The sequence below is a fragment of the Cryptomeria japonica genome, chromosome 3, assembly GCF_030272615.1.
Source record: "Cryptomeria japonica chromosome 3, Sugi_1.0, whole genome shotgun sequence".
NCBI lineage: Eukaryota > Viridiplantae > Streptophyta > Pinopsida > Cupressales > Cupressaceae > Cryptomeria > Cryptomeria japonica.
In genome coordinates, this window is record NC_081407.1 from 231,751,250 (window position 1) to 231,776,467 (window position 25,218).

General features: G+C 38.0%; 1 protein-coding gene across 1 annotated transcript in view; it reads left to right on the forward strand.

Moving 5' to 3' along the window:
- The window catches only part of LOC131048761 (ribulose bisphosphate carboxylase/oxygenase activase, chloroplastic), a 211,590-nt gene that overhangs the window by 55,715 nt on the left and 130,657 nt on the right, over window positions 1-25,218 (forward strand). Inside the window, exon 4 of the mRNA XM_057982829.2 lies at window positions 7,810-7,872. Within this exon, the coding sequence (XP_057838812.2) occupies window positions 7,810-7,872 (63 nt within the window). The remainder of the gene's footprint in view (window positions 1-7,809; window positions 7,873-25,218) is intronic.

A 25,218-nucleotide genomic window follows, 5' to 3' on the forward strand; every position in this document is an offset into this window, starting at 1 on the left:
CATATGCCATGTTAACAAGCAAAGGGAAGGTGGTATTCAAGGTAAGGCACAAGGATCGCCATCTTAAGGAGCAATGAAAGCAAGATCGCTCTTCCCAAGGAGCAAAGGAAGTGGTCCAAAGGAAGTTTGCTCCTAACGAGGAGCAAAGGAAGTGCAATTCGCTCCTTAGGGAGAGCAAAGGAATTTCACCTGTCATCTAGCTTACTTCTAGCCATCTTTTCATCAATTTGTCTTTTGTCGCCAATTCATACCCTAAGTTTCTTATCCTTCTTGCATGGAAATGCTTTAAATGATCTTCAAAGAATGTCTTAGAAGTCATTTCGCTTTCATGAAGGAGCAAAGGAAGAGAAGTTTGCTCCAATTGAGGAACAATAGAAGTGAATATTGCTCCTAAGAAGGAGCAAAGGAAGTGACCTCAATTCGCCACTTAGCTAGGTTTCGTCAATTTGCCCTCTTTTCATCTACTTAGATGCATCAAATTACCTTCAAGGAAGGTCTTGGAACATATTTTGCTCTCATGAAAGAGCAAAGGAAGGCAGGTTTGCTCTTGAGAGGGAGCAATGGAAGTGCATTTCACTCTCATGAAGGAGCAAAGGAAGTGCATTTCGTACTCATTGAGGAGCAAAGGAAGTGACTTTAAATCATCATCTCCATCCATTCCTTATCAAAATCATGATGAATTTGACCCCTTCGATGATCAAAATGAGGTTGCATTGGTTTAAGCTCATCAAATCACCCTTAAGTATGCAAAGGAAGCCAAATTCGCTTCTAGGAAAGAGTAAAGGAAGTCAAGTCGAGTTCACTCCTGAGAGGGAGCAAAGGAAGTGACCTCATACTTAGTGAAATTCAAGGTTGCTAGTTGAGAATTGAGTTCATTGCTTAACAAAGGGCATCATATGATGATCAAATGTGTTTTAGACTTTATAGAAGGTGAGGGGAGGAAGTTCGCTCCTAAAGTGGAGCAAAGGAAGTACACTTCGCTCTTAGGAAGGAGCAAAGGAAGTGGAATTCGCTCCTAGGAAGGGGCAATGGAAATTTTCATGTACTTAGCCAAATTTTGCCCTTTCAACCTGCCTCTCAATGAGGTGTGATCAGACCACTTGGATGACGAAGGAAACTTTGTATATTTAGTGAAATTTGATCCAAGAGATTTATCTATCAACTTCCTCCTAATCTTGTTCAACTTGACCTCTTCTCACATCACCTAATCTCACATCATCTCACGTATTGCTTCTATTAGGTCAGAGGAAGTGATTGTCAATGTCAAGGAAGAGCAAAGGAAGTGACTGCGAATGCCATTGAAGAGCAAAGGAAGTCACTGTCAGTGCTATTGAAGAGCAAAGGAAATTTTCCTATACTTCAAATTTAGCATTTCATCCCTAGCCTTGCAAGTAAAAGATGAGTCATTTATCCTAAAAGTCTGGATAACTGACTGTCTTCACTCCATCCTAAAGAGACAAACTTGACTTAATTAACTTTTGACCCCTTACACTTCCTCAACACAAAGGTTAATAGCAAAAGACTCTGTTCAGCTAAGGTAAGACAACTAGCCTAGAAAGCGAAAAAGTGGGGGTCCCCATTTGCAATGGGGCGATGTGTGAAAACGTCACAACATGATGCATTTCTAGGATCTCCCCTAGAGGGCCATTTTTTAGGGGACGACAAGGGACAGTGATATGTATATATATGTGTGTGTGTGTGTGACAGTGATATACGTATATATATATATATACATATATATATATACATATATATATATATATGTATATATATATATATATGTATATATATATATATATCTATATGTATATATATATATATATATGTATGTGTATATGTATATTTATATGTATATGTATGTGTATATGTAATATATAATATACATACACGTATGTATATACCTATATATGTATACATATATGAGTTTTTCAAAATATTTTAATATATTATAGAGAGGGGGAGGGAAAGAGAGAGAGTTATGTTAGTAAATGATAACAACATATCATTATGTAAATAAATCACGGGAGCAGTACATAATAAATTTCAATAAAGCATTATAACAGCAGTCTCAAACATGTATCAAAAGTCTTAGACATCAAAATACAACAGTCTATGAAACTAAGCCTCATTTGGGCTATCAATATCCAAAGATTCAGAACCATCTGAGTCACTATCGTCCTTTGGGAGAAGTTGATTATCCAATGGTATCTCGACTAGTCTTGGTTGTTGGGTTAGTGTTTTGGTTTGGTTTTAACTCTTTATGTTATTTTAGGGTTCCTTTGTTGTTTAGAAGTCCTTGTGGGCCCCCCACAAACCAATAGAAGCAAAGAAAAATTAAAAAAACCTTAATTTTTTTTTGTTTTGTAAGCCTGAAATCATTCCTAGCCACAGGGGATGGTTAGCTGTTTCGGGGATGGGGTAACATTAATAAAAATAATTTCCATCACCTTATGGAAACTTGCCAAGGCATCGAAAACATAGAATGAAACATGTTGGAACCAACTGAAGCTGACAGATGATAACTGATGCTGACACAAGTGCATACTATAAATAGTAGTGTTCTTTGAGAACCAAAGATAACTAACCTAGAAAAACCCAAAAAGATCAGTGCCATGCAACTTTTTACTATAAATAGCAGTGTTCTTTGAAGACCAAAGAGAACCCAAAAAAACCCAAAAAGATTGGAGCCACGCAAGCACTTACTATAAATAGTAGTGTTCTCCAAAGACCAAAGAGAACAAGCTTAGGAAAACCCAGAAAGATTGGCACCATGCAGGCACTTAATAGCAACTGCTGTCAAAACCCACTAAAATTGAGAATTGAACTCACCAAGAACACTATAACCCTACTAGTGCATCAAGAAACCTACGAAAAACCTTGAAAACTAGCTAATGTCTACAAAACAGGATGTCGTAAAGATGGGGACATTACAATGTTAGTCACCCACTTTTACTAATTATATACTCACTGCAACTGCACATTTAAATAACATACATTTTTCAAACTATGAGCTTCATAATAAAATAGCTAATTTATATTATATTAAAATATGTTTGAAAATTTTATTTTTTCTGGCATGCAACAAAACATGATCATTCATCAATCATTCAACATATAATAAACACATTTGCTGTTACAGACGAATTCCTTGATTTCCTGTTTTTTTTACAAGTTTGGTTATAATCCTAATAATGAATAACGGGCAAAGTAGGTAGTTTATAATAGAAGCATTTGACTTGAAAATATTATTTTTAATTTGAAATAATCACAATCCACTATGTTTGTTGTTTCACAAGTTTTTATGAATGTTTAAAACCCGTGTTTGGAATGTCATTTATGCATACATTTCTTTTATTTGGTTTGTTTTGAAGCATAATAACAAAAGAAAAAAGTTAGGGCAGGCTAATATTTTTTTCGTTTAGCATTGAGGATAGGGCTTTTTGAATTTTAGTTTGAAGTTCAACTTCGGATTGCTCTATGTTTGAGATTGATTTTGATTAGTATACTTCACCATTCTTTGTTATGCTTTTTCTATTTGCAACTATGTCCAATATACCATGTTTGTAGATGGTGTGATTGTTTGATTCTTTATTCTCTTAGGTGATGTGTTTGTTATATTATTAATTCTTTTTAAATTCAATTTTTTTGTTCATGTAGTTGTTATGGACCTAGAGATATGATATTATAATGTGTATTGATGTATAGATATGCCAACATGTGGCACAAATCTCGTAAATTAAATTGTATCATGTGTGCAACTTGTGTAATTAACTGTATTAGGTAATGAGTAGGCTTGCATTGGTTTAGTGGTTTATCCCTCCATTATATTGTTAGGTCTATATAAAGATGATGAAAATCATTGTAAGGGTGAAAAGTATGTTATGTATTCAGGATCTCTTGGACATGTAGTCTGTAGTTTCTTCTTCCATATATATTAGATATAAGAGCATCTTGGCCCACAAACTTCTTGTGTTGTGGTAATGTCTTTTTCTACATTAACTGATTGCAATTATTTTATTTGTGGATGCTATCAAGTGGTATTAGCATAGCATGCAAATCCTTTGAGTACTCGCCGAGTTGTTGAGTACTTGTGGGTTTTTTACTACGCGAGTATGTGCAGTTTTAATTCACCGTCAACTGCTTAATCAATGCTGGATAACCAAAACTTACTTCACATACTAACATGATTTCAAATTGTTATATTTTTTAACTACTATTTTTTGTTAGTTATATTTTAGATTAATATATAATCACAATGGCATCTGCCTTTTTATCTGGTTTAGACTCCAACATTTTGTAATCCATATGTATTAAAGAATCAAATTTAATAGAAAACACTTACTAAGTTTGAAGATTTGCTTAATTATTTATGCATTATTTTCTTCTTAAAATTGTGGTTTAGATAAGGAAGCTATAGTCCAAAATTTAGTATTTAATCATCTCTTCCTATTGTCCATCCTCCTTGGGTTGTGTGTTCCAACTTATTGATTGCCAAGTTGGGTCCTTTTCTCTCTTGATAAGCCTTGAACTTGGATCCGTTGATGGGTTCTCGGATGGGTTTGTTGTCCAAGGTTCCCAATTTGATTGCTCCATTCTTGCCAACCTCCCTGATTTTATACGGTCCCAACCAACAAACTTTAAACTTCCTAAGCTTGATCTCCTTATGACTATTATATTTTAAAACCAATTGCCCTGGCTTGAAGATCGCTCTCCGGAGGTGTTTGTCATGCCAGAACTTATGCTGACGTTGCATGGCCTCGGTGGTCCGTTGTGCCATTATTCTCCGCTTGTCCAACTTGCTCAGGGCGAAGAGTCATTCTTTCAAGCTCTTGGTGTCACAAAGATCCAAATTCTCATGAGATAAAGATAACCCATCAACTAGTTTTTCATTTATAATGGTTTTTAAAGCATTTTCACTTAGGTGCCCAAAACATTGATGCCACAAAATACAAGATGTTTTAATAGATACAAGAGCTGATTTCACATAATTAGGAGCATTTAGCTTAAACAATGTGCTTGTCCTTGACCCTTTAGCTATGACAAATCTTACCCTCACTAATCTGCAACCAGACTCATCTAATGTCACATGTATTCTTTTATCACTAAGTTTCAAAACAGAAGTTAAATTCTTCGCTAACCCAGGAATATGCAAAACATGATGCAGATATTTAATTCTCCCTTCACTAAAAATCAGCTTTACTTTATTTTTACAAATTATGTAGCAGGTATTGTTGTCACTGAGATGCACGTTTCCACCACCATACTTTTAATAGGAGTTGAACCACTCCTTATAAGGAGTCATATTATATGAACATCCTCAATCAATTATCCACTTCTCCTTAGAAAGAGAATTGCAAGAAATAACAAGAGCTTCTTCACTTGAACCAGAGGACTTTTCTATGCTAGAATCGCACTGCTTCTTTGTACCCTTGTTGTCTTGTTTGACATGCCCTCTTTTCTCACAATTCCAACATTTTATTCTGTTCTTTCTGGTGCTAGATTGACAATCAAAATTTTCAACATCGAACCTTAAAGAATTTGCCATGATTACTACACTTAGATCTGCATAATACACAATATCCAAAAAAATCCTCCTGCAACACAATAAGCACAAATCCTCCAGCAATAACTATGCTTTGATACCGAATGTTGGGTAATGAAGGCAACCGTTACATATGGAATTTTTAAATTTACTGCAACTCTGAAATTATGTTTGCTTAATGATTGAAATGCCATAGAAGATTCAACTCCTTTATGTTGCTAAAATCAGCCACTTTACCATTCTTAAACAACAACCTTATGCGAAAATAAAAACAGCAATATAATCATTTTATCATCACCATAAGAGAGCAGCAACAAATAGAAACAAATCAGCAACCATAAGAAACCATGGGACAAAAGAACAAACACATAACACTGCTTATGTGGAGAATCCGAGAAACCCTTTTGCGAAAAAACTCCACCAGGAAGAGATGTCTATGCTTGCATTATCTTCGTGAAACAAAGATTATACTTCTCTTTAGTCTTCAATCCAGTAACATTTGTGTACAAAATAAACTACCATAATGTCTTCATCTTAAGCCTTCAATATATAATTCCTTCTTGCATACAACATGCAAAATAGAATATGCAAAGCATATGCCTATACATCAATAGCTTATGGAAAGATTCTCAGGTCTAAAAAAAACTACCTTATTTTTAGCCCTTATAGTTGCCATAGAAACTGTCATACCATCTAAAAGAATAGGCTTTTCATGTTAGACCACTAAAAGGGCATCTTTTGACAACTAATAACTTATTTATCAAGGTAATTGACATGTGACAAAAGTGACAACTCAAAATCTCACGCCCCCTTTTGATGGAGCACAAATATTTAATAATATAAATGCTAAATAACCATGGGAATAAATAAATAACTTAGGAATTACCAAGTCCAAGACACCTTAATCCTCAACATGATTTTTTTTATTTAGGTCGAATGACAAGCATCATTGAAGTCTTGTGTTGCAAAGAGAGCTGTTAACATAAATGCTCCAATTTCAAAGTGAGAATCTGAGGTAGAAAAATCTTATAAGTGAAAGATTCAACGATATTCATTTTGATCTTCTCCCAAACATAACTGACATCTGTGTTCTCCTGATGAAAAATTCTGCTGTTTTTCTCCTTCCAAATGTCACAGAGCATAAGGGTAATACCAGAGCATATTTCTGGGAGGAAGTTTTGACCCTTACATAGATGGCTTTGCCATGCTCTAAAGTCTAATCATCTGTTCAAAAGATTGAATGTTGACCCATGGAAGATTAAACACTGTGGATAAACACTGCCATAAGGAGACCATCCCTGGGCATTGGAAAAACAGATGTGTGATGATATCTTCATTGTCCATTGTCTTAAATGATTTTTCTTGCAATGATTTGTCCTTAGTTTGGTAATTTAAGGACTTTTTGCATTGAATAAGTGTAACCTCTAATGAAATGTAATTCATAACTTAATAATTTTTATTGAGATTTGTCAGTCAGTTACAAAGGGTGTGATTTTTTTAAGAGATGCCTTCCCCTACAAAAGAACCTCCAATTCTGTCCATTATACTTGCAGGCCCCGAGTGAATTATATTGCATGTTTATGTTTTTTTGAGTAGGCAGTTTGATTTTCCATTAGGATATCCTATTCAGATTTTGTTGGTCTGCTTCATTTTTGACGTATCGGATCTTCTTATTACCTAATATCTAAGCACACTGGCTAATGCAATCTATTTCAATAGTGTTGTAGCGGGCCAGTTCTAATTAGAAATCACTTTCTTCTCAACCATATTTTCTATCAGAACCACGGTAGCATTTAAGAACACTATTTTCTTGCTATGTAAGTGAAGACTTAAAAATACTTAGTTGCTATATGGAATATCTTTAATTTTAGTACCCTTAGGTTTCCTATATCTGTACCTTTTTGACTTTTCTTGAATGGTATTCACATAATAAAATTTAAGTGCTTTTATTCTTCTCTTTACTTTTATGTTATAAAATCATCATGTTCAATATACAAAAGTTATCTCTAGAAGTAATACTTAATTGGTAAAAACAATTCATTGCTTTCTACATGGTTGATCCTGGTCATATCTTTTCTCTTGGGATCTTTCTTCATAAATTCAGCATGTGGAAGATTCACGTTATTTCTTTTCAAGGTTTTCACAAGCCTAATGAACCTAATTTTTTCATTGCCTAAAAAATATTTTTCTTTCTTTCATGGTTGTTTTCAATAGTTCACTGTCTATCTAATATCTGATTAACACATTAATATTTTTTGTTTCTGTAGTGTTACATATTGTGAAGAATTACATGGCACATCTTATGGATATTTCAATTCCGTTGATTTTGGGTAAGTATTAGTTTGAAGATTCTTCTCTTCCTTTTTAAGTACACATTTGTAATCTATTTTTGCCAAACATATTGTACTTTGATTCATTTTTTCTTTCAATAAAAAAGCTTCTCTATTATTTTAATTTAGAGGAAGATATTGTTAAGTGTAATGCTAATGATGCCTTATTCATTTCTTATTGCTCTTCATATTAAAATTAATGATGGCTTGTGTTTGTATCCTGATTCTAATCTGATGTATATTTTTGAGGACATGTATTTGATCTGATTTGAATGATGATGCAAGCAGTCAGAGAGGTCAAATGTTAAATATTTAGCTCTCGTGTTTAATGTTTTGGTATTCTCATGATGAGCATATACTGTTGAGAGCATCTTGATGTGTTTGGGCTGTGCATGATTTGTTTATCATACACGGAGCTAGAATCAATGATTGCTGGCATGAGGGAACGTTTTTCATTGATACCTGATAGCTTTGGGACTCAAGTCATGGACTTCTGTATTATGACAACAAATTGTTGAGTGTAAAGTTTTCAGTGCTGAATTCTGTTAAGAATGGCTAACAGAAGACTTCAACATTACTATAAATTTTTAAAAAGCCTTCCTAATCCTAGCCTCTTTAATTAGCACAGCTGCCACATCAATTACATTAAGATTCTCCTTTTTGTACATAACTTTTAGTTATTTGAAGAAAAACTTGGAACCCTTGTCACATCAGTGCAGCTACATTAGCCTTGACTTGACTTGAGCATAGCACCTCTATACTTGTAGAATTGGTCACATGTTACAGATGTTTAACTTCCAGAACCTTTTTTTATTATTGGAAAAGTTCATGAAAGGGATTTCTTTGAAGACCATTTTCCACTCTAAGAAGGTCTTTCTGATACCTGCTGAGCCTAACAACTTTTTCTTTAGCCTTGCTCTTACCAAAATTCCTCATTAACTCAACAACATCAATAGCTTTGTTCCACCTAGTCATAGTAGATCCTTTAGAAAGCTTCCCAAAATTCAAGACAACATATTGAAGAAATTATTACAGTACAAAGTGTCTTTCCAAAATGAGATATTGAGCTTGTAAAGACCTTTGAAGACACTCAACTCTCTCTTTAGCCTTGCTCTTACCAAAAGTCTTCATTAACTCGACAACATCCATTGCTTTGTTCCACCTAGTCACATTAGATCCTTTAGAAAACTTCCCAAAATTCAAGACCACATATTGAACAATCAACAAAGTATTACAATAGGAAGGGTCTTTCAAATGGGAGATATTGAGCTTGTAAAGACCTTTGAAGACAGAAAGAAGGTAAGGGGATTAGAAACAGAGAAGAACCTAAACTCACTAGGATGTTGAGTCAAGTGTAAACATGTCCAATGCAGAAAAAACCTTTGTACTTCCTTTTTGAAAATCAGACTAGGGGAATCGAATCCTCTTGTTTTCTTGCTCACAACCTAGCAAGGGGGTCAATTAGGTTCTTTTTGCTCTTAATCTAAGCCTATTTTTTTTTCCTCATTTCCTTTCCATCAAATTTACAACTTTTTTTTGTTTGTGCTAGACTCTACCATATTGAAATCACCAGCTCAAACTATTGGAATATCCTTTAAATTATTGGCTAACCAATTCCACAAATCAGTTTTTTCTTCTTGGTAATTAATTGCATAAATTGAACAGATACCAAAGTCTTTCTTGTCTAGATTAGGCTGAATCCACACCACCCTATTACAAGGAGAGTGTCATGACTAACCACTTTGGGGTCTAAATAGGGGTTTAGGAGAATGGAAACCCCACCTTTCCCTTTAATATTGTTTTAAGAAAAAATAATTGCATTAGGCCGGATAACCATATAGACACCTTTAAATTATAACCGATAGATTGAGCTTCTTGCAAGAGGAAACAATCCATATTTAACTTGGAGTTTGTAAAGGACCTTGGTAGATTTGACCCAATTTTTGCTCTTCTTTGAAGTTGTTTCATAGTATCAATTTCTAGTTTAAGGTTTGCAGGATTACTGACATGGATTTGATGTATTTAAGCATATTCTTTTCTCAGAAATATATGAACATACAATATCTAAACAATAACAGTATAATGCTTTCCAAAATACATGTAGACTGAAATTTAATAGCATTCCATTAATTTGCAAGACAGTTACAAGTTTGTATGAATGGAAATATTATTCCTGACCTTTTTACACGTCCAATTCTGTAGTTACATATAGAAGAACTCAAAGAATGCAAAGCAGCAACCAAAACGTCCAAGTATATACAACCAGATTGATTTCAAAGGAAGGAAATATGCGGAGATACGCCTTGCAGAGATATAGATCAAGTTTGGAATATCATGGAAGTGCCCAAATTCTCATAACAGCAGCAGCAAAATCTTATTAATGTTACAAGGTGTGCACCCTTGGTCTCCTTGTGTTGTGCAGCGCAGCGCTCGGGTTTGTGACATGGCTTAACCGCCTCCTGTGGATTCTATAAGTCTAGTGGTTGTATCGGGCATTAACAGGTCGATCTTTTGGTGCAATGGCAACCACACTTCTAACAAATGGTACGAGAGCTTGGTCACAGGTTCAAACCCCTCGCTTGCGTTGGGGGGGGGGGGATTGTTGCAAGGTGTGCGCCCTTGGTCTCCTTGTGCTGTGCAACACAGTGCTTGGGTTTGTGACATGGCTTAATCGCCTCTTGTGGATTCTATAAGTCTAGTGGCTGTATCGGGCATTAACAAGTCGATCTTTTGCTGCAACGACAACCACACTTGTAACAATTAACCCATGTTTGGCTCACTATGTGCCCTCATAGGTAGAAATGAAGCTCAGATAGCTGACGACTAGTAGGCAGAATCACTTCTATACTAAAAAGTGCACCACATATAGTAGGAAGGAAGCACACGAATGAGCATAGAGTATTGGCAGCTATAATGGAGGCCCTTTCCTTCAAATTCTGAGTTGAATCTGCTTTACTACTGCACTCTTTCACCCACGACCTGCCTAGGGTTAGTGGCCAATCAAAACACTTCCAAATGACTAGCAAATAATGCTCACAACCTCCAAAAAGATGCAGATTCAAACACCCAATATTACTAGGCCACCAGCAATAAAATCTCCATTAACAATTACTAATCGGCCAACATATTAAATAGTATATTTCAATGTTCAAGAGAATGCAGTCTAGATGGAAAATCAATATATCAATAAATCTTCAAGCTCTGAAACTTCTCTGTAAGGGACTTCACAAATTTTGTAACCTCAACCTATCAAATCCATTGCGAGAAATTCAAGTAATCTCTCCAACAGATTAGCTAGGGTACATTACTCGCACTATTGAACCTAGTTGCCCTTAGGGTTTCTGTCCTAGTGTTTCCAGCTCCAAAGTGAACAGCACATAGAAAATGCTCAGAGCGGGGGGGGAGATGAATCAGTATTTTAGACTTTTAAATGCATGAAACCTCAAGAACAAAGAAATAGAATAGATAGCAATTACTGACATAAAGAACACCAAATTTCACATGGGAAACCCTTTTGGGTAGAAAACCATGACACATCAATAGCTTTCAATTACCACATGAGCACCAACTCAAAAATACATAAGTGAGCACCGACTCACTGAGAGTATCAACTCTCCTTGAAGCACCAGCTTCTTTCAGCTTAACTTTGATTAACTTTGGTTACATGAGTGAGCACCGACTCACTGAGAGCATCAACTCTCCTTGAAGCACCAGCTTCTTTCAGCTTTTTATAATAGATATCAGACTAAAATCAATAGTAGCAATTGCACTCAATAATCTTCATGCCATACACTTCAAATTAAAACAGAGTAGAGTCTTCAGTAAAACTCATATCATACCCATTGCATGGTAACCCTTCTAAGTGTTCTCGGCATAAACTCTAATATACAATAGAATTTTTTTTTTCCGACAACAGAGTCAATTCATATATTATCAACCAGCACGCTATATTCCAAAAAAGTTGTCTTGTATATAAGTAACTTGATAGTCAAAGAGGAATCTTATTTTTCATCGCCATCTACTTGAATGATAGTCTCCTGTTGTATCACATTTCTACCTGTCAAAAACAGCTGCACACCAAAATTTCTATCCAAGACTTGAAACACCAAAACTTGTTACAGCATCTCAATCCACCTTTTTTACTAAAAGACAAAACACTACTGTCCTCTTTTTTAAAACCTCACATGCAATTATTTTTTCAGACAACATGATACTGAAAATAGTCACTCCCATAAAGTTTTTTGTCAAAAGCTTTTCTTATCCAACCAAGGAGATAACCCGTCCGAGGCACAATAGGAACAAATGTTTTAAAAATATATATATTTAACCGTAGATGTGGAAGGATTGAAATTCGGGATCCACGGTTGGGTATGCAACCCAACACCTAAAAACCAAGCTTTACATTTGTGGACTGCATCTCTGCCCTCTTTATTAGAAAAAATAGTTAAAAAAATCATTCCCTTGGTCTATGTAAAAAACCCTCGTAAACTCCTAACCAATTACTGTGAATTTAATTTAGAAGCTTATCTTTTTGAAGAAAAAAGTTCTACAACTTAATATTGTCACAAAAGGTTCCACTCTTGTTGAGCTGTCAACTTAGCAAGCTCATGAAACATGGAAACAACCTCGAAGTGTGGGACCTTGCACAAAGGGGTTGAATCTCTATAGAAGGCCGACTTACTTCTCAATCCAAGTGCAAGTGTCGAACTAACTCAACACTCCAAATTCTACTTCTTAACCTATCCTAATAGCTTGCAAAGGAAAAGGGAAGAAGGAGGTGATGCACCAATTTAAGAGATGTTTTTTTCCCCACCTTGAATTGACACAAAGAATCAATCAAAATACCCTGGAGATGCACAAACTTTAGTTGCATGAATGACCCCAAATGTATGTATGGAGGTTAGAATTTGCTAAATGTCAAAGGGAAAAAGATTTCCCACAAGACACGCTCAAAAACAAGTTAACACAACATATATGTGAGAGAAATCCACAAAACATACACTTATCATGAAGGTAAGAAAACATACACAACATGCATAATTCAAAAAGAGGCAAGAATGATGATTACAATTCATTCTCAGGTCAAGGGCCAAACTTACAGTTGCAGAAATGCAAGAAAATATAAAAATCTTCAAGAGAAGTGAAAGAGAAGAAGTAGCTTAAGCCAGTAGGGAGAGAACATTTACAATGAGGCTTAATACCATATATATAGCAAACTGGTCACAGAGAAGAGACCAATGGTCAAAGAGGGGAAGCCTTGACCCTGGCGTACGTAGAGGAATGTCAGTTTGGGAAGGTAGGGAAGTGCATGGTTGTGCGTGCAAGAAACTCATCCATACCCTAACAAGGCAATCCCAAGAAGCAAAGTAATTGTAGAAAGTAGATTATTTGACATTCCAAAGAGCATATAGACTTGACATGAAGGCCAACAAGTAACCATAATTATGCATGGCCTTGGACTCCACTTGATGGCAATCTTGCAAAAAACATAAAATGGACCCCTGTAGCTCCATGAATGAAAGTAGACAAGTCACAGTAGTTGGTGGAGCATTAAGAGCCTTGAGCCTTGAGCATTGAGCAGAAGTGTTGTAGTCATCGGAGGTCAGGCGTTGAGCCTTCAGGAAAACGCTACAAAGGGAGAGGAAAGGGGAAAATTGAAGTCCAAAGGGAGGAGAGGGAGGAGGTAGGAGAACCCTAGATTTTGGGGTTCAGGGAGACGATATGCCTCTTCCCAAAGAGGAAAGGGGTAGAACGGTTCCCCGCATTTCGTAATCTAGAAGGAAAAGGAAGTCCAGGTTACGGAGTCCGGGGAGACAATATACCTCTTCCCAAAGAGGGAAGGTGTAGACCGGTTCCCTGCATTCCGTAATTCATAAGGAAAAAGAAGTCTGGGTTACGGAGTCCGGGGAGATGACATACCTCTTCCCAAAGAGTGAAGGGGTAGACCGGTTCCCCCCATTTTGTAATCCGGAAGGAAAGGGAAGTCCGGGTTACAGAGTCTAGGGAGACAGCATACCTCTTCCCAAAGAGGGAAGGTGTAGACTAGTTCCCCGCATTTCGTAATCCAGAACTAAAGGAAAGTCGAAAGGACCAAAGGACTCCAAGGCACGAAGGCAAGACGCAAGGGAAAAGGGGAAGGCTCGAAGCCTACTTTAAAATGAAAGAACGCTGGAGCATTTTCATGATTCCTTGTCTTGGTGCTTGATCAATTGGGGCATAACTGGTCCATGGAACATATCTTTGATCGGTTCTCATTGATGGACCAAGGGTGTCATAAAATGACAACATTTTGGCGACCTTTGCGGGATGCTTGCCTGCTAAGCATGAGATTCATTAAGAGGACCCAAAACAGGTGCGTGCGAACACTTCGAGGGAAGCTGGAAACTAGAGCACGCACCCTCTTAAGGAGAATGTAGCAAGTGCAAAAGCACTTATGAAAGCAAAACAACTTCTAATCTAATATTTACATTGTCATCAAGACCCTCTTTAGAAGCAAGGCTTGAGATGAATCCCGTTCACTGGGATTGGAAGTACTTCACCATTGAGCTTAGAGAGATGAAATGCATTGGCCTCCTTGCAATTGGTGATGACATATGGACCACTCCAGACAACATCAAATCTGGAGTGGCGTCCGACTTTGGCTCTATATGCATCCCACTTGAGAACTAGACCTCCCACTTTGAAGATCCTATCAGTAGTCTTTTTGTCAAAATTTATTTTGACTTGCTCTTGATGAACCTCAAGTGTATGCATAGCCTGGTTTCTAACTTCCTCCAACTCCATTAGCTCAGCTAGCCTCATTGTCATGGCATCATTCTCTGTCAATTCCAGCTGATGTGCTAGTTCAAGAGAGGGTAACTCCAGGGAAGATGGGGGTCTTGCTTCCTTCCCATATACCAGCATGAAAGGGGAGTTATCTATCATCCTCTTGGGTGTGATCCTTTCAGCCCATAAGGCTGTCCTTAACTTAGTATGCCAAGACTTCTAATTGTCTTCAATTGTTCTTTTGATTATCCTGATTAGGTTTTTGTTGGAAGATTCAACTAAGCCATTGCCCTAAGGGTAATAATTGGATGATGTCTTTAAGTATATACCATGCTTAATTGCCTGTTGACGTGTCCAGAATCACATTGCTGCAAACTCCATACGGCCAACACAGAATAGAATAAACCAGCTGAGTATCCTCTCTTGAGATAAGGAAATCCCTAATGCTATTTTCTACGTTTGATCAAAGGGGACAACCTCAAGGTTTCGTTTGTCAGGTCTTGACTACGGGATTTCTCAGTGGTTTGATGTGTTTATGCTGGAAACACAAGGGGGACTTACGGTGAGATAGGCAATTGATAGATAAGTTCCCTGGAATCTTTATGATCTTTCTTATCAAATGATTTCGATTGAGTTGATACTGTTTTCAATGGGACTGCGGATTCTTTTGATTAAAAAAAGGGGAAAATGAGGGAAGGATAGGGAGAGAGAGATACATGAAATATAAATTTTAAGTAAGATAGCAGATTCAATAAACAGATGGACACCTCCAAATAACTAGACTAAGCATCACCAACTTAAGCACAATATTCGCATAAATCTAGTGCAATCTTCAAAGTAAAATAGGATTTTCATGTTATCAAGTACATTAGAACTTTTACATTCATAGTGAGTATTCAATAACCGAACTAAGCATGTGAAAGGTTCAGATTAACCATGCAAAGAGAAAGGCAATCAGCCATTCTCCAATGGTGTGAACTGCGAGGATTCTATCGGATGTTTGTTTGAAAATGCTATATAAAGGAAATAAACATAACTGAAAAATTTCTAAATTAGTGAAGAAGGAGACCATGCACTCACAAGGAAACTTGAAACAGTCTTAACTTTGCATTAAATCCTGTAAATTTTGCTAGAGCTTTTGCAACAATCCAAGAACTTCTTCCAAAATAAGGGAAACTAGTCTCCTTTAAATAGGCTCCAAAATTGGATGAATGGCCTAGATCTAATCTAAACAAGTGGCCCAGATTCATGCATAAAACATGGCTGCCCATACCCATAAGTGGGAGGCAAATATCAACAACCACCCCAAAATGAGTAATAACTACCCAAAAAGGATAATTAAAACTCATCCAAAATTATCCAAAAAGGTGCATTCATAAAGTTTTACATTTTAGTTGACTTGAAAGTCAAATATGACCCTTTTGGCCAAAAGTGCACTTTTCAAAATTTAAAAAGGAAAAAAGTGCATTTTTAGGAAAGCACTTTTTCTTTTCCAGTTTCAAATCCTTTTATCAAAAATTGACTTTCTTCATGCAAATATTCTCGCCGGAGATCCCGACCTGCTGCACGTTCCTTACAAACATACTCCTAGAACCTGGTACATAATTGGAAAAGCAGACTGAATGGAGGCATATGAGGATGGCGAATTTTATAGTGCATGCCTTTGAGGTATTGGTCTACCTGCTTCAGACCATCTTGCCAATTGGAACGATTATGCTCAAAGCACAACATGTCCGAGTGGAATTGACTGGCAAAGCCTAGGTCCTTAGTGGAATAAGTGATCTTATTTGTTCCCAATCTTTCCTCCCAGTCTGGCGGTATCACTTCATCGGATTGGTCATTTACCCATCTCGAAACCATTGATCGAAGGATTATCTTGCCAAGTTCCTGCATGGTTTTCAGAATTACCTCGCATGCATTGTGTTCTCTATCGATGATTTCTTTCGCATCATTCTTCATGTTGATAGTCCAGTACCATTCCTTAAGAGTGCTGATGTTATGAGGATCTAGGATGGTGGGTAATGTAGGAATCTGTGCATGGGTCCAGAAAAGAGCGTTCATGAGGGGAAGAGTAGTGGCAGCCACTTCCTGGATGTGGAGGGATTCCCTCTTTACCTCTAATAACTTAACCAAAGTGGTTTCTCGGTGGCGAGCCATTTCCTTCAGTTCCTCAAGGATTCATTCTCCCCTTTTTCTGATGCCTTGTATCCATTCCTTGACAGCCCTTGCGGTGTCCCGCACTCCTTCAAATTCTGTTGTGGTCCTCTGTGGCAATGCTGTTGGGGGAATGTGGGATTTAGAGGCATTGTGTAATGGTCTCAGGAGTTGATCGATGTACCCTTCGGCCTGCTCAGCACGAGCCCGATACATATCCTTCTTAGCTATTATCTCTTCAAGTTGCCTGAGTATGTTCTGCACTGAATCCTTTAATTCTTCTTTTTCTTGCTCCTTAGTGGCTTGTCCAATGAGGACAGTCGTGATGCTATAATCTGCCAGTGTAATCTGATCTGCTGGCTTGTCTACAGGTGGGGTGGCAATGTGGAGAGTACGGTTCCTTTGCTCATCTTTAGTCATTTTGGAATATGCCTTGGGCTTTTTCTTCCCCTTAGCTTTAGCTTGGCCTATGCGTGAGAATATGTCCTCGAGGTCGATAGGTGGTTTGGTGGTGGCCTTGCGCTGGGCTCTGGCAATTAACCATTCTTGAGGTATTGCCTGGGCTGATGATATGGTTAAGTCTACATTCTGCTCTTTGATGTTTTCAGCCGACTCATTACAGATTCGCAGCTGTTCTGTTACCGGAGGGGTGGAGGAGGTGCCAAGTTCCTTACTTGCAGCTGAACTTTCTCCCATTTCACTAAACAATTGTCTGGCGCCTTCGTGCGATGGTTGCTCTTCAGTTCTTTCGAGCACGCGGGTCACCTCTGCCCTTTGCTCTCCTTCAACGGTAGAGTTATCTCTGGTTGTATTATGGAGCAGCAGTTCATGGTGGCTCTGTTGGGTGGGTTCATGCACTTCGATCCCTTGGATGGGTGGAATCTCTCCTTCCTCTATTTGGTTACCCGGTTGGGTTGATCTAATGGCCCTTAGCTCAGCTTCTAGCATGTCGGGTGCGGGAGGATCATCAGTTCCAAACGCATCAATGTCACTTTGAGAAGGCTGAGCAGGTATATAATCTAATTCTACTACATCGTCGGACAAACTGGGGTCCTTTGACGATGAAGTGACCTCTGGTCTTCTTATAGGAATCTTTTCTCTTCTTGTTCTCTTGGACGTCCGAGTCCGTCTGCAAGCCTTAGCCTTTTTTCTCTTCTCAGGTTTCTCAATTTCTTCTCTGGGTGCACTGGACGTTCCTTCATCTTCGGAAGACTGAGAATCGAGGCTGCCCATTAGGTGGTAAGTGAACTGGACTCCCTCATGAATTAGCCTCTCAATCTGCTGATGTAACCATTGGTCTGTATATCTTGCTGGGGCTGCCATGACTACCTCAAAATCAGTGATCGGGTCCTAGGACCAATCAACACCTGGCAAAAGATGCCTTACTGCCTCAAATTCTCGGACTTGGAGGCAATTCCCTGAATCTGTGAGTTGATCTGGGACCCGACGATATTCAAAGAGCCACATTTGGTGCACAATTAGCCTAGAATATTCATGTCTCCGGACTTTGTAGTCATTAGAACAATTTTTCCAATAGTCTTCAACTGATTCCTTTGCTTTGTACTGCCTGCCATAGGCTCTCTTTGCCAGATTGTTGTGATCGAAATATTTTCTCGGAAAATGCGCTTGTAGGCCATAAGAGGCCAGCTCTGCGAGGGATTCCTCTGCTACGGTGGGGGTCTTTAGATGAGCATCCTGGTTGCCTATAATCATGGGGAATGCAAATCCAGCCTGCTTGCTTTCTCTGAGTAAGATGCCGGCCAGACGTGACTGCCTTGCGACCTCCATAAGAACTATTTTGTCGGTTGGGTACCGTGGAAGTCGGAGAGGGGCACCATCAAAGCTCGCTATTCGGATATAGGAGATCTTGGGAACTGGATGAACCAGGCCCCGTATCTCTGTACTAGGATAGTAGCTTGCTCTGAGAGCCTTATGTGCAGTCCTCCCTGCATTAGCCTGACCAGGCGCATTGTGAAGGCGTCATTGATGCGCTCATATTGGCCAACTGCATAAGCTGGGTTGCTCTTTTCCCTTTGGGCTATATCTTGGTAGTGCAGTTGTGGGTAACAATCATAAACCTTTACCTGACCAGGCCCATTCCTGATTTCACCTTTCATTATCAAACCTGGCAACGGTTGGTTCTTGGCGAACATGTAGACCAAGTAAGAGGTCATAGTGAAGTATTTCTTTGTTTCAAGCTCTATCAGCTGAGTGTGGATGTTGTCGCTTATAATCTGGGCCTAGTCGAACTTAGACTACCCAATGAAGACTTTCTCTGTGAAATAAAACATTCACTCTTCAAAGTAGTTGGATTTAGGAAGTCCCATAACCCGACTGAGTAATGTGACCATATCCCCATGGTCATTGTGAAAGTCACTCCTGGGGGTCTTTTTCCCAATTCTGGCGCTTGGAAGCCTTCTCTCCTTGTAACACTCTTCGTTGATCAGTGTTCTGCATCTGGTCGGATTCATATCATATGCCCCCTGTGCTTCATCTATAGTCGTGGCCGTGGGATTGTTTGGGAAGGGAATGTCGAATGCGTCGCCAATGGCCTCAGGAGTGAAGTTGGTGAGAGTCATATTCTCTAGGAGCACTAATTTGGACCCTGGCTGATAATGCCGGGCAGCCTCTACCACTAACTCATAGTTTTGTACTGTTGGAGGAAATCCTGCCGCTTGGGCGATGCCACTTTCTACCATATGTCTAGGCTTGCCATATGCTTTAGGGGAGAAGACCCGATTCCTGAAGTCCTGGATGTCAATATGGCCCAGGTCAGTATCACCGACATTGTTCCAGATGCTCTGAACTTTTGACTCCCTCAATCCTCCTCTTTGATACTGATACTTCATCCTTTCAACTTTGCGTGGGATATCTGATTTGGATGCTTGCGATGTCTCGGCTGTAGTGGGCATCTTTGATGATTCTACCGCCGATTTAGGCATTTATCCTGCACAGCTGGACGTGGATTACGAGGCGATACAAAAGAAGTAAGGCGGGTTAGATAGAGAACACTCCAGCATTCAACGATTAATTCGAAATTTAGATTGGAAACAGAGTGACATTGCTGGCTAAGAGCTTGATTGAGCAAAACATTTATTCATGAAGCTTTTGGTCGTGAATTTATACTTAAGCATTTTGGATTAATTTTCAAAAGGGACAAAGCTTGAAAAATTCTCCTAAGTTTGAAAATGCAATTTCTGGTTAAACCTTAGGAGCAAATTCTAATTTTCGACTGCTTTGAATGATGCTTTAATAATTGGAAAAAAAATGTGAATTTTGAAGACTTAAGCACTCTAATCAGTTTTGCACAAGCATGCATCCAATTTTAAAAAATAAAATAAAAATTTCAGATGATCAAGAGAGAAAAAGCATACTTACTTGATGAAAATGGATGGCAAGAAATTGCCCGACTTTGCTGCGCAAAGACGAATGGATAGCTCTGCAAATTTTGGAATTTCAACGGTTATCCTTCAATTCAAATTTTTGCGGTTGTTGTTTGAAAAGAATTTGTCATTTTTAGACTAAGCGATTTTACCTTGGGCAATTGGTAATCTGAACATGAATGTTTGGAATGGTTTGTGTCAGCGTTTTACCTTGAATGCAATTTATACTCTTTGGCTTCCCTTTCAAAATCGAACGTGATCCTCCCTTACGCGAAATTCGGCAGTATGGAGGGGTTTTACCAATTTCAAATTCCTTATTTGCCCTATGCGTTGCAATTTTGAGGATTTATGGCAAACTTCAGAGCTATGGCGTTGTGATCTTCGGAGGAATGGAGGGGTTTTGCAAACTTAAACTGCGCTTTCCTTGACATGCTTAGACGCCTTCACACAAACTTTGGACCTTGGCGATTTTCGGGGCTTTCTCGTTTTTTGGCAAATTCATCCAATTTTGGACCTTAAACGCATTTTTGAAACTTAAATAAACTTCAGACCATTAGCACACTTTTGTGATTTTAAAAGAATTTCAGAGCATTCACGAACTTCGGACCATTCACCGTTTTCGCCAACTTGGAGTTTTTGCGATTTTTGCCCATTTTAGAGTTTTCGGACCTTTAATGCTTTTTGGCGAACTTCGGAGTTTTAACATTTTTCGCAAATTTCGGAGACTTAACGCCTTTTGGCGAATTTATCCAAATTTCAGACCATTGGGCATATTTTGCAAACTTATCATATTTTTGAATTTCGGCCCCAAGGTCTGAAATTAGATGACTTAAGTGAATTTCGGACCTTTGGGGGTCTTTTGCAAATTTATCATATTTTCGAATTTCGGCCCGAGGGTTCGAAATTAGATGACTTAAGTGAATTTCGGACCTTTGGGGGTCTTTTGCAAATTTAAAGGCATTTTTGGACCTTTTGCCAGTTTTGTTAACTTTTGAATTTTTTGAGAATCTGACCCCAGGGTTCGAAATTCGGCCCCCTGGGCGGTTTTTGGCAACCTTTTAACCCTTTTAAAATTTTGGCCTCTGGGTTCGAAATTCGGCCCATAAGGCAATTTTGGCAACTTAAGTGAAATTTCGGACCTAGGACTAGTTTTCGCCAGTTTCGCAATTTTGGACCGCTTGGAGGTTTTGTGAATTTTAAGGCATTTTCGGACCCTTGGCCCATTTTGGGAATTTAACGAATTTTGAAATTTCTTTCAATTCGGTCTGAAAGTCCAAAATTTCACTCCTAGAGCGATTTTGGCGATTTTAACTTTCTCCTCGAGAAGCGCGAGCTTGGGCACTTGGGCAAGTTTTGTCAACCTTGGCATTTTGCCAGGAAATTCGCTCCTCCTCCTTCACCAGCAGGCGAAAATCATCCTTCATTCAGCTCCTGTAAACTTCGTAAAGACAAACCTCATGCAATCTATCTCATCGCTCTTATGCAAAAAAAATGATAATTTTGGGTCCTTGTGTGATTTTCAGTCGTGCTGCTCTTTGCTTGGCAGGCTTCGCCAACTTCTATCACCTTACGCCTATCCAAGGCGATTTCACAATTTTGAACAAACTCTTGGCATTGTGCTCGAGGGCTAGACTAGCCTAATGGAATCATCGGCTCTTTTCTTTTGACATCACTTCAGGGACCAGTCGCGGATTCGCTTGAAAGGACGCGAGATGCTCTGCGCGAAACTCAACAGGGTGAAGAAGAAAGGCTCAACAAAGGGAAGGGGGACCCTGTCGGTGACAGGGAGCGTGTGCAACACACAACACTGCCCAAGAATTGATTTGGGCTCCAATGAATGCCTTAGCATTATCTGATATGATGGTGGAGGGGCCACCAAATCTTGTTACAATTCCATCTAGGAATTCCAGCATTGAGGCCTCTGTGGCATCCTTCAATGCAACCGCCTCCTTCCATTTGGTGAAGTAGTCCGTATTTGCCAAGATCCATTTGTGACCAGAATTAGAAGGTTTGTTTATCATGCCAATGAAGTCTAAACCCCATTGTGTGAATGGCTGGTCTGCTTGAATAGGGTGGAGAGGAAGGGCAACTAGCCTTTGCTTTCTTGAGAAGAAGGCACATTTTTTGCAATCCTTCACCCATCTATGTGAATCATTGAATAAGGTTGGCCAGTAATTACCAGCCCTCATTATTTTGATAGCTGTAGTCTTTGCAGAGAAGTGACCCCCTGAAGAGCCATCATGAAATTCTTCTAACAATCTGCTGACCTGATTGTGCCCAATACATTTTAATAAGACTTCATCAGAGTCTCTTCAGAAAAGGGTGCTATTCTCAAATTTAATAAAATATGAATCACTATTGTCTTATTTTACAACATCATAATACTCCCATCCATCTTAAGAATAATATTAAGAAAAAATGAATTTTACCTTAGTTTCATCTTCTGCTGTAACTTTTGTTTCAACTACAATTAGTTTATCCCACTCTGCTTCCACTATTGCAATCGTCATTAGCAAATCATCTCTTTCTATTTTCATTTTCAAGGCATCACAAAGGCTTCACAACACAAATTTTAAAAACCCTTAGGTTCTACACATGTAAACTGCCTCACATTCGATGATCTGTTTACAAAATCCTCTCACCACATTCATAGATTCTATTGCAAATTGCCTTCTTCGGCGATCTGTTCACAACCACAAGAATCTCAGCTCCTCAAACCCTCTGAATAGTCTTTCTTGCAAGTTGCATATACACATTCAACAAATCTTACAATCCAAACCTTAGGTTTTGGTGCAAAGTGCCCGCAGTTTGGCGATTTGTTTACACACTTAGGAACTTCTGCTTTGATACCATTGATGCAGAGTGCTCCCCTATCTTACCACAACATTCTAATGCAACTTAGAAATGCAAAGAAATAGAAGATAAATCTGCAAAACAATTCTCTTATTTACCATTCGAATACTCCTGAAATTGAGCTATTACAAAAGAAATCCGATATTACATTGAATTGCAGCCTCATAGGCATACATAGCAATCTGAAATCTAATACAAATCTGATTTAAAATCAGTCATAAGCAAGAAAGAAGTACGAATGAAAACAATTTCCTTCTTGTTCTTCTTCTTTGTGAGTTGTGCAAAGTTGTAACTCCCAGAATCTATGCCCAAAAAGGCATAATTGCAAAGTGATTTATGTCAACTTATAAATCCCAAATGCTATGCCATAAAAGGAAAATTTTAAACATTTGAATTGAAAATTGCCTCCTAAATAATGCCAAATTACAATAAGGCTGCAACATTAAAGATGACCAAAAATATTTAATAAAATATCTGGCCATTTATTACAAAACTATTCACCTAGGACATTAAAATCTAAATTACAGTAAAATTAAAAGAAATTAATTTTTGGGTGATGCAAGATTTCTCTCACAGCCCACGATGCTCCTGCATCATTTTGTAATGACAGAATGAGGTTCAGCAAAAAGTATTTATACTGACAAAAGATAAGCTGAAAGAATATGGCGATTTCAATGATTTACAAGGAGAGAAACACAAAGAAAATGATAATACGACGTGTAGCATCAGTTAGATAGCGAAGCTGCAGGCAATGCAAAGAGAACTCCAAGAATAAACAAGGAAACACAGAAAGGAAAGACACCAATTTCAGGACTTGGTTGTGAGTACTGAGAACTAAATAAATCCCCATAATCTTCACTGTCACTGAACAGCCGAAACACATGGATGAGAAATATGAAGTGAGAGTATGGTAGTGTAAGGGATTTTTTTTATGAAAAATGAAGGGGATAAGCAAGTGGAAGCATCAAACGCTGCAGAAATCAAAGAGTTTAAGGTAATGAGCAATGATTTGGAGCGAGGTAAGATAACAAAAGCAGCCAAAGCTTCTCTTGACTTTTTGATTCAAAGTGTCAAGATTAATTATCAGAACATTATAGCTTTCAGGGTTTCTTTAGAGGATTCATCATGATCGGAACTGGAAAAGATCCATCAAAATCTCTAGAGCCAATTGTTGAACCTGTCTATTTTTAGCTGCACTATATGTAGCCTTCACTATTTTTAGTCGTCACCATTTTTAGGGAGATGGGATCATTTTGAGAAATCTGTTTTAGTAGGTATCTATAGACCAGCTATTTTTAGATGACCTTCTGGAAGGCTATTGTTTGTTGACAGTTATTAGGATATCAAGAATCTAACTACTGATTTTCCAAGTTAGATTTATTATTTGTGGACAGAATTTTGTGATAACCTTGCCTTGCATGCAAGAAATCTATTTTGTGTAGGAGTGTTAGTTTTTTAATCTATTTTTCATGCAACATATTGTACATCTCTTAAAAATAAGTGCCAAGGCACTTATTTTCGGGAATTAGTTAATGCTTATGTTGCTTCTAAGGTGCTGTTGAGATATTTTGTGCTATTGTGCTTCTATGAGTTAAATATTGCTCGACATTTATTGAAAACTTTCTATTGCAGTAGGTGTTAGGTTGGTTGTTGTATCTCTGAATGCAATTACCATGTTCAGCTTATAATGTCTTGTGTATGAGGTAAATTAAATTTCTAGTGCATTTGGGAGCTCTATAGTGCAGGTTTACGGGAAATTGGAGACTGGATTTGTATGTATTCCTTAATTCAATCTACTGAAGTGTTGTGTCCTTGTGTTCAAATGTCATCATGCCCCACTTATATCTTTTAATTTTTACTTTAAGTTAGAAATAGCGAATGTATGATTGTTATGTAGGGTCTATTTTCAGTCAAAAAACATGAAAACCTCTAGGCTTCAGCGAAAGTGCCTATGAACCTTTTCCCTAGACTGAAAGCAAGAAGACATGCCTTATTGTAATTTTTTTATATATTACATGTTTGAAGATGCATTTGCAGTTTTTTTGCAGTGTGTAAATTAGCCTAAAAAGCACACTAGTACAAATTGTAAATAGCAACTACATACTTTGTTGTTTAGGATTTGTTTGTAACGAGTCTCCCCTTCTAATTCAAAGGAGGGTTTTACTGGACATATTGTTTAGTTTTGTGTCAC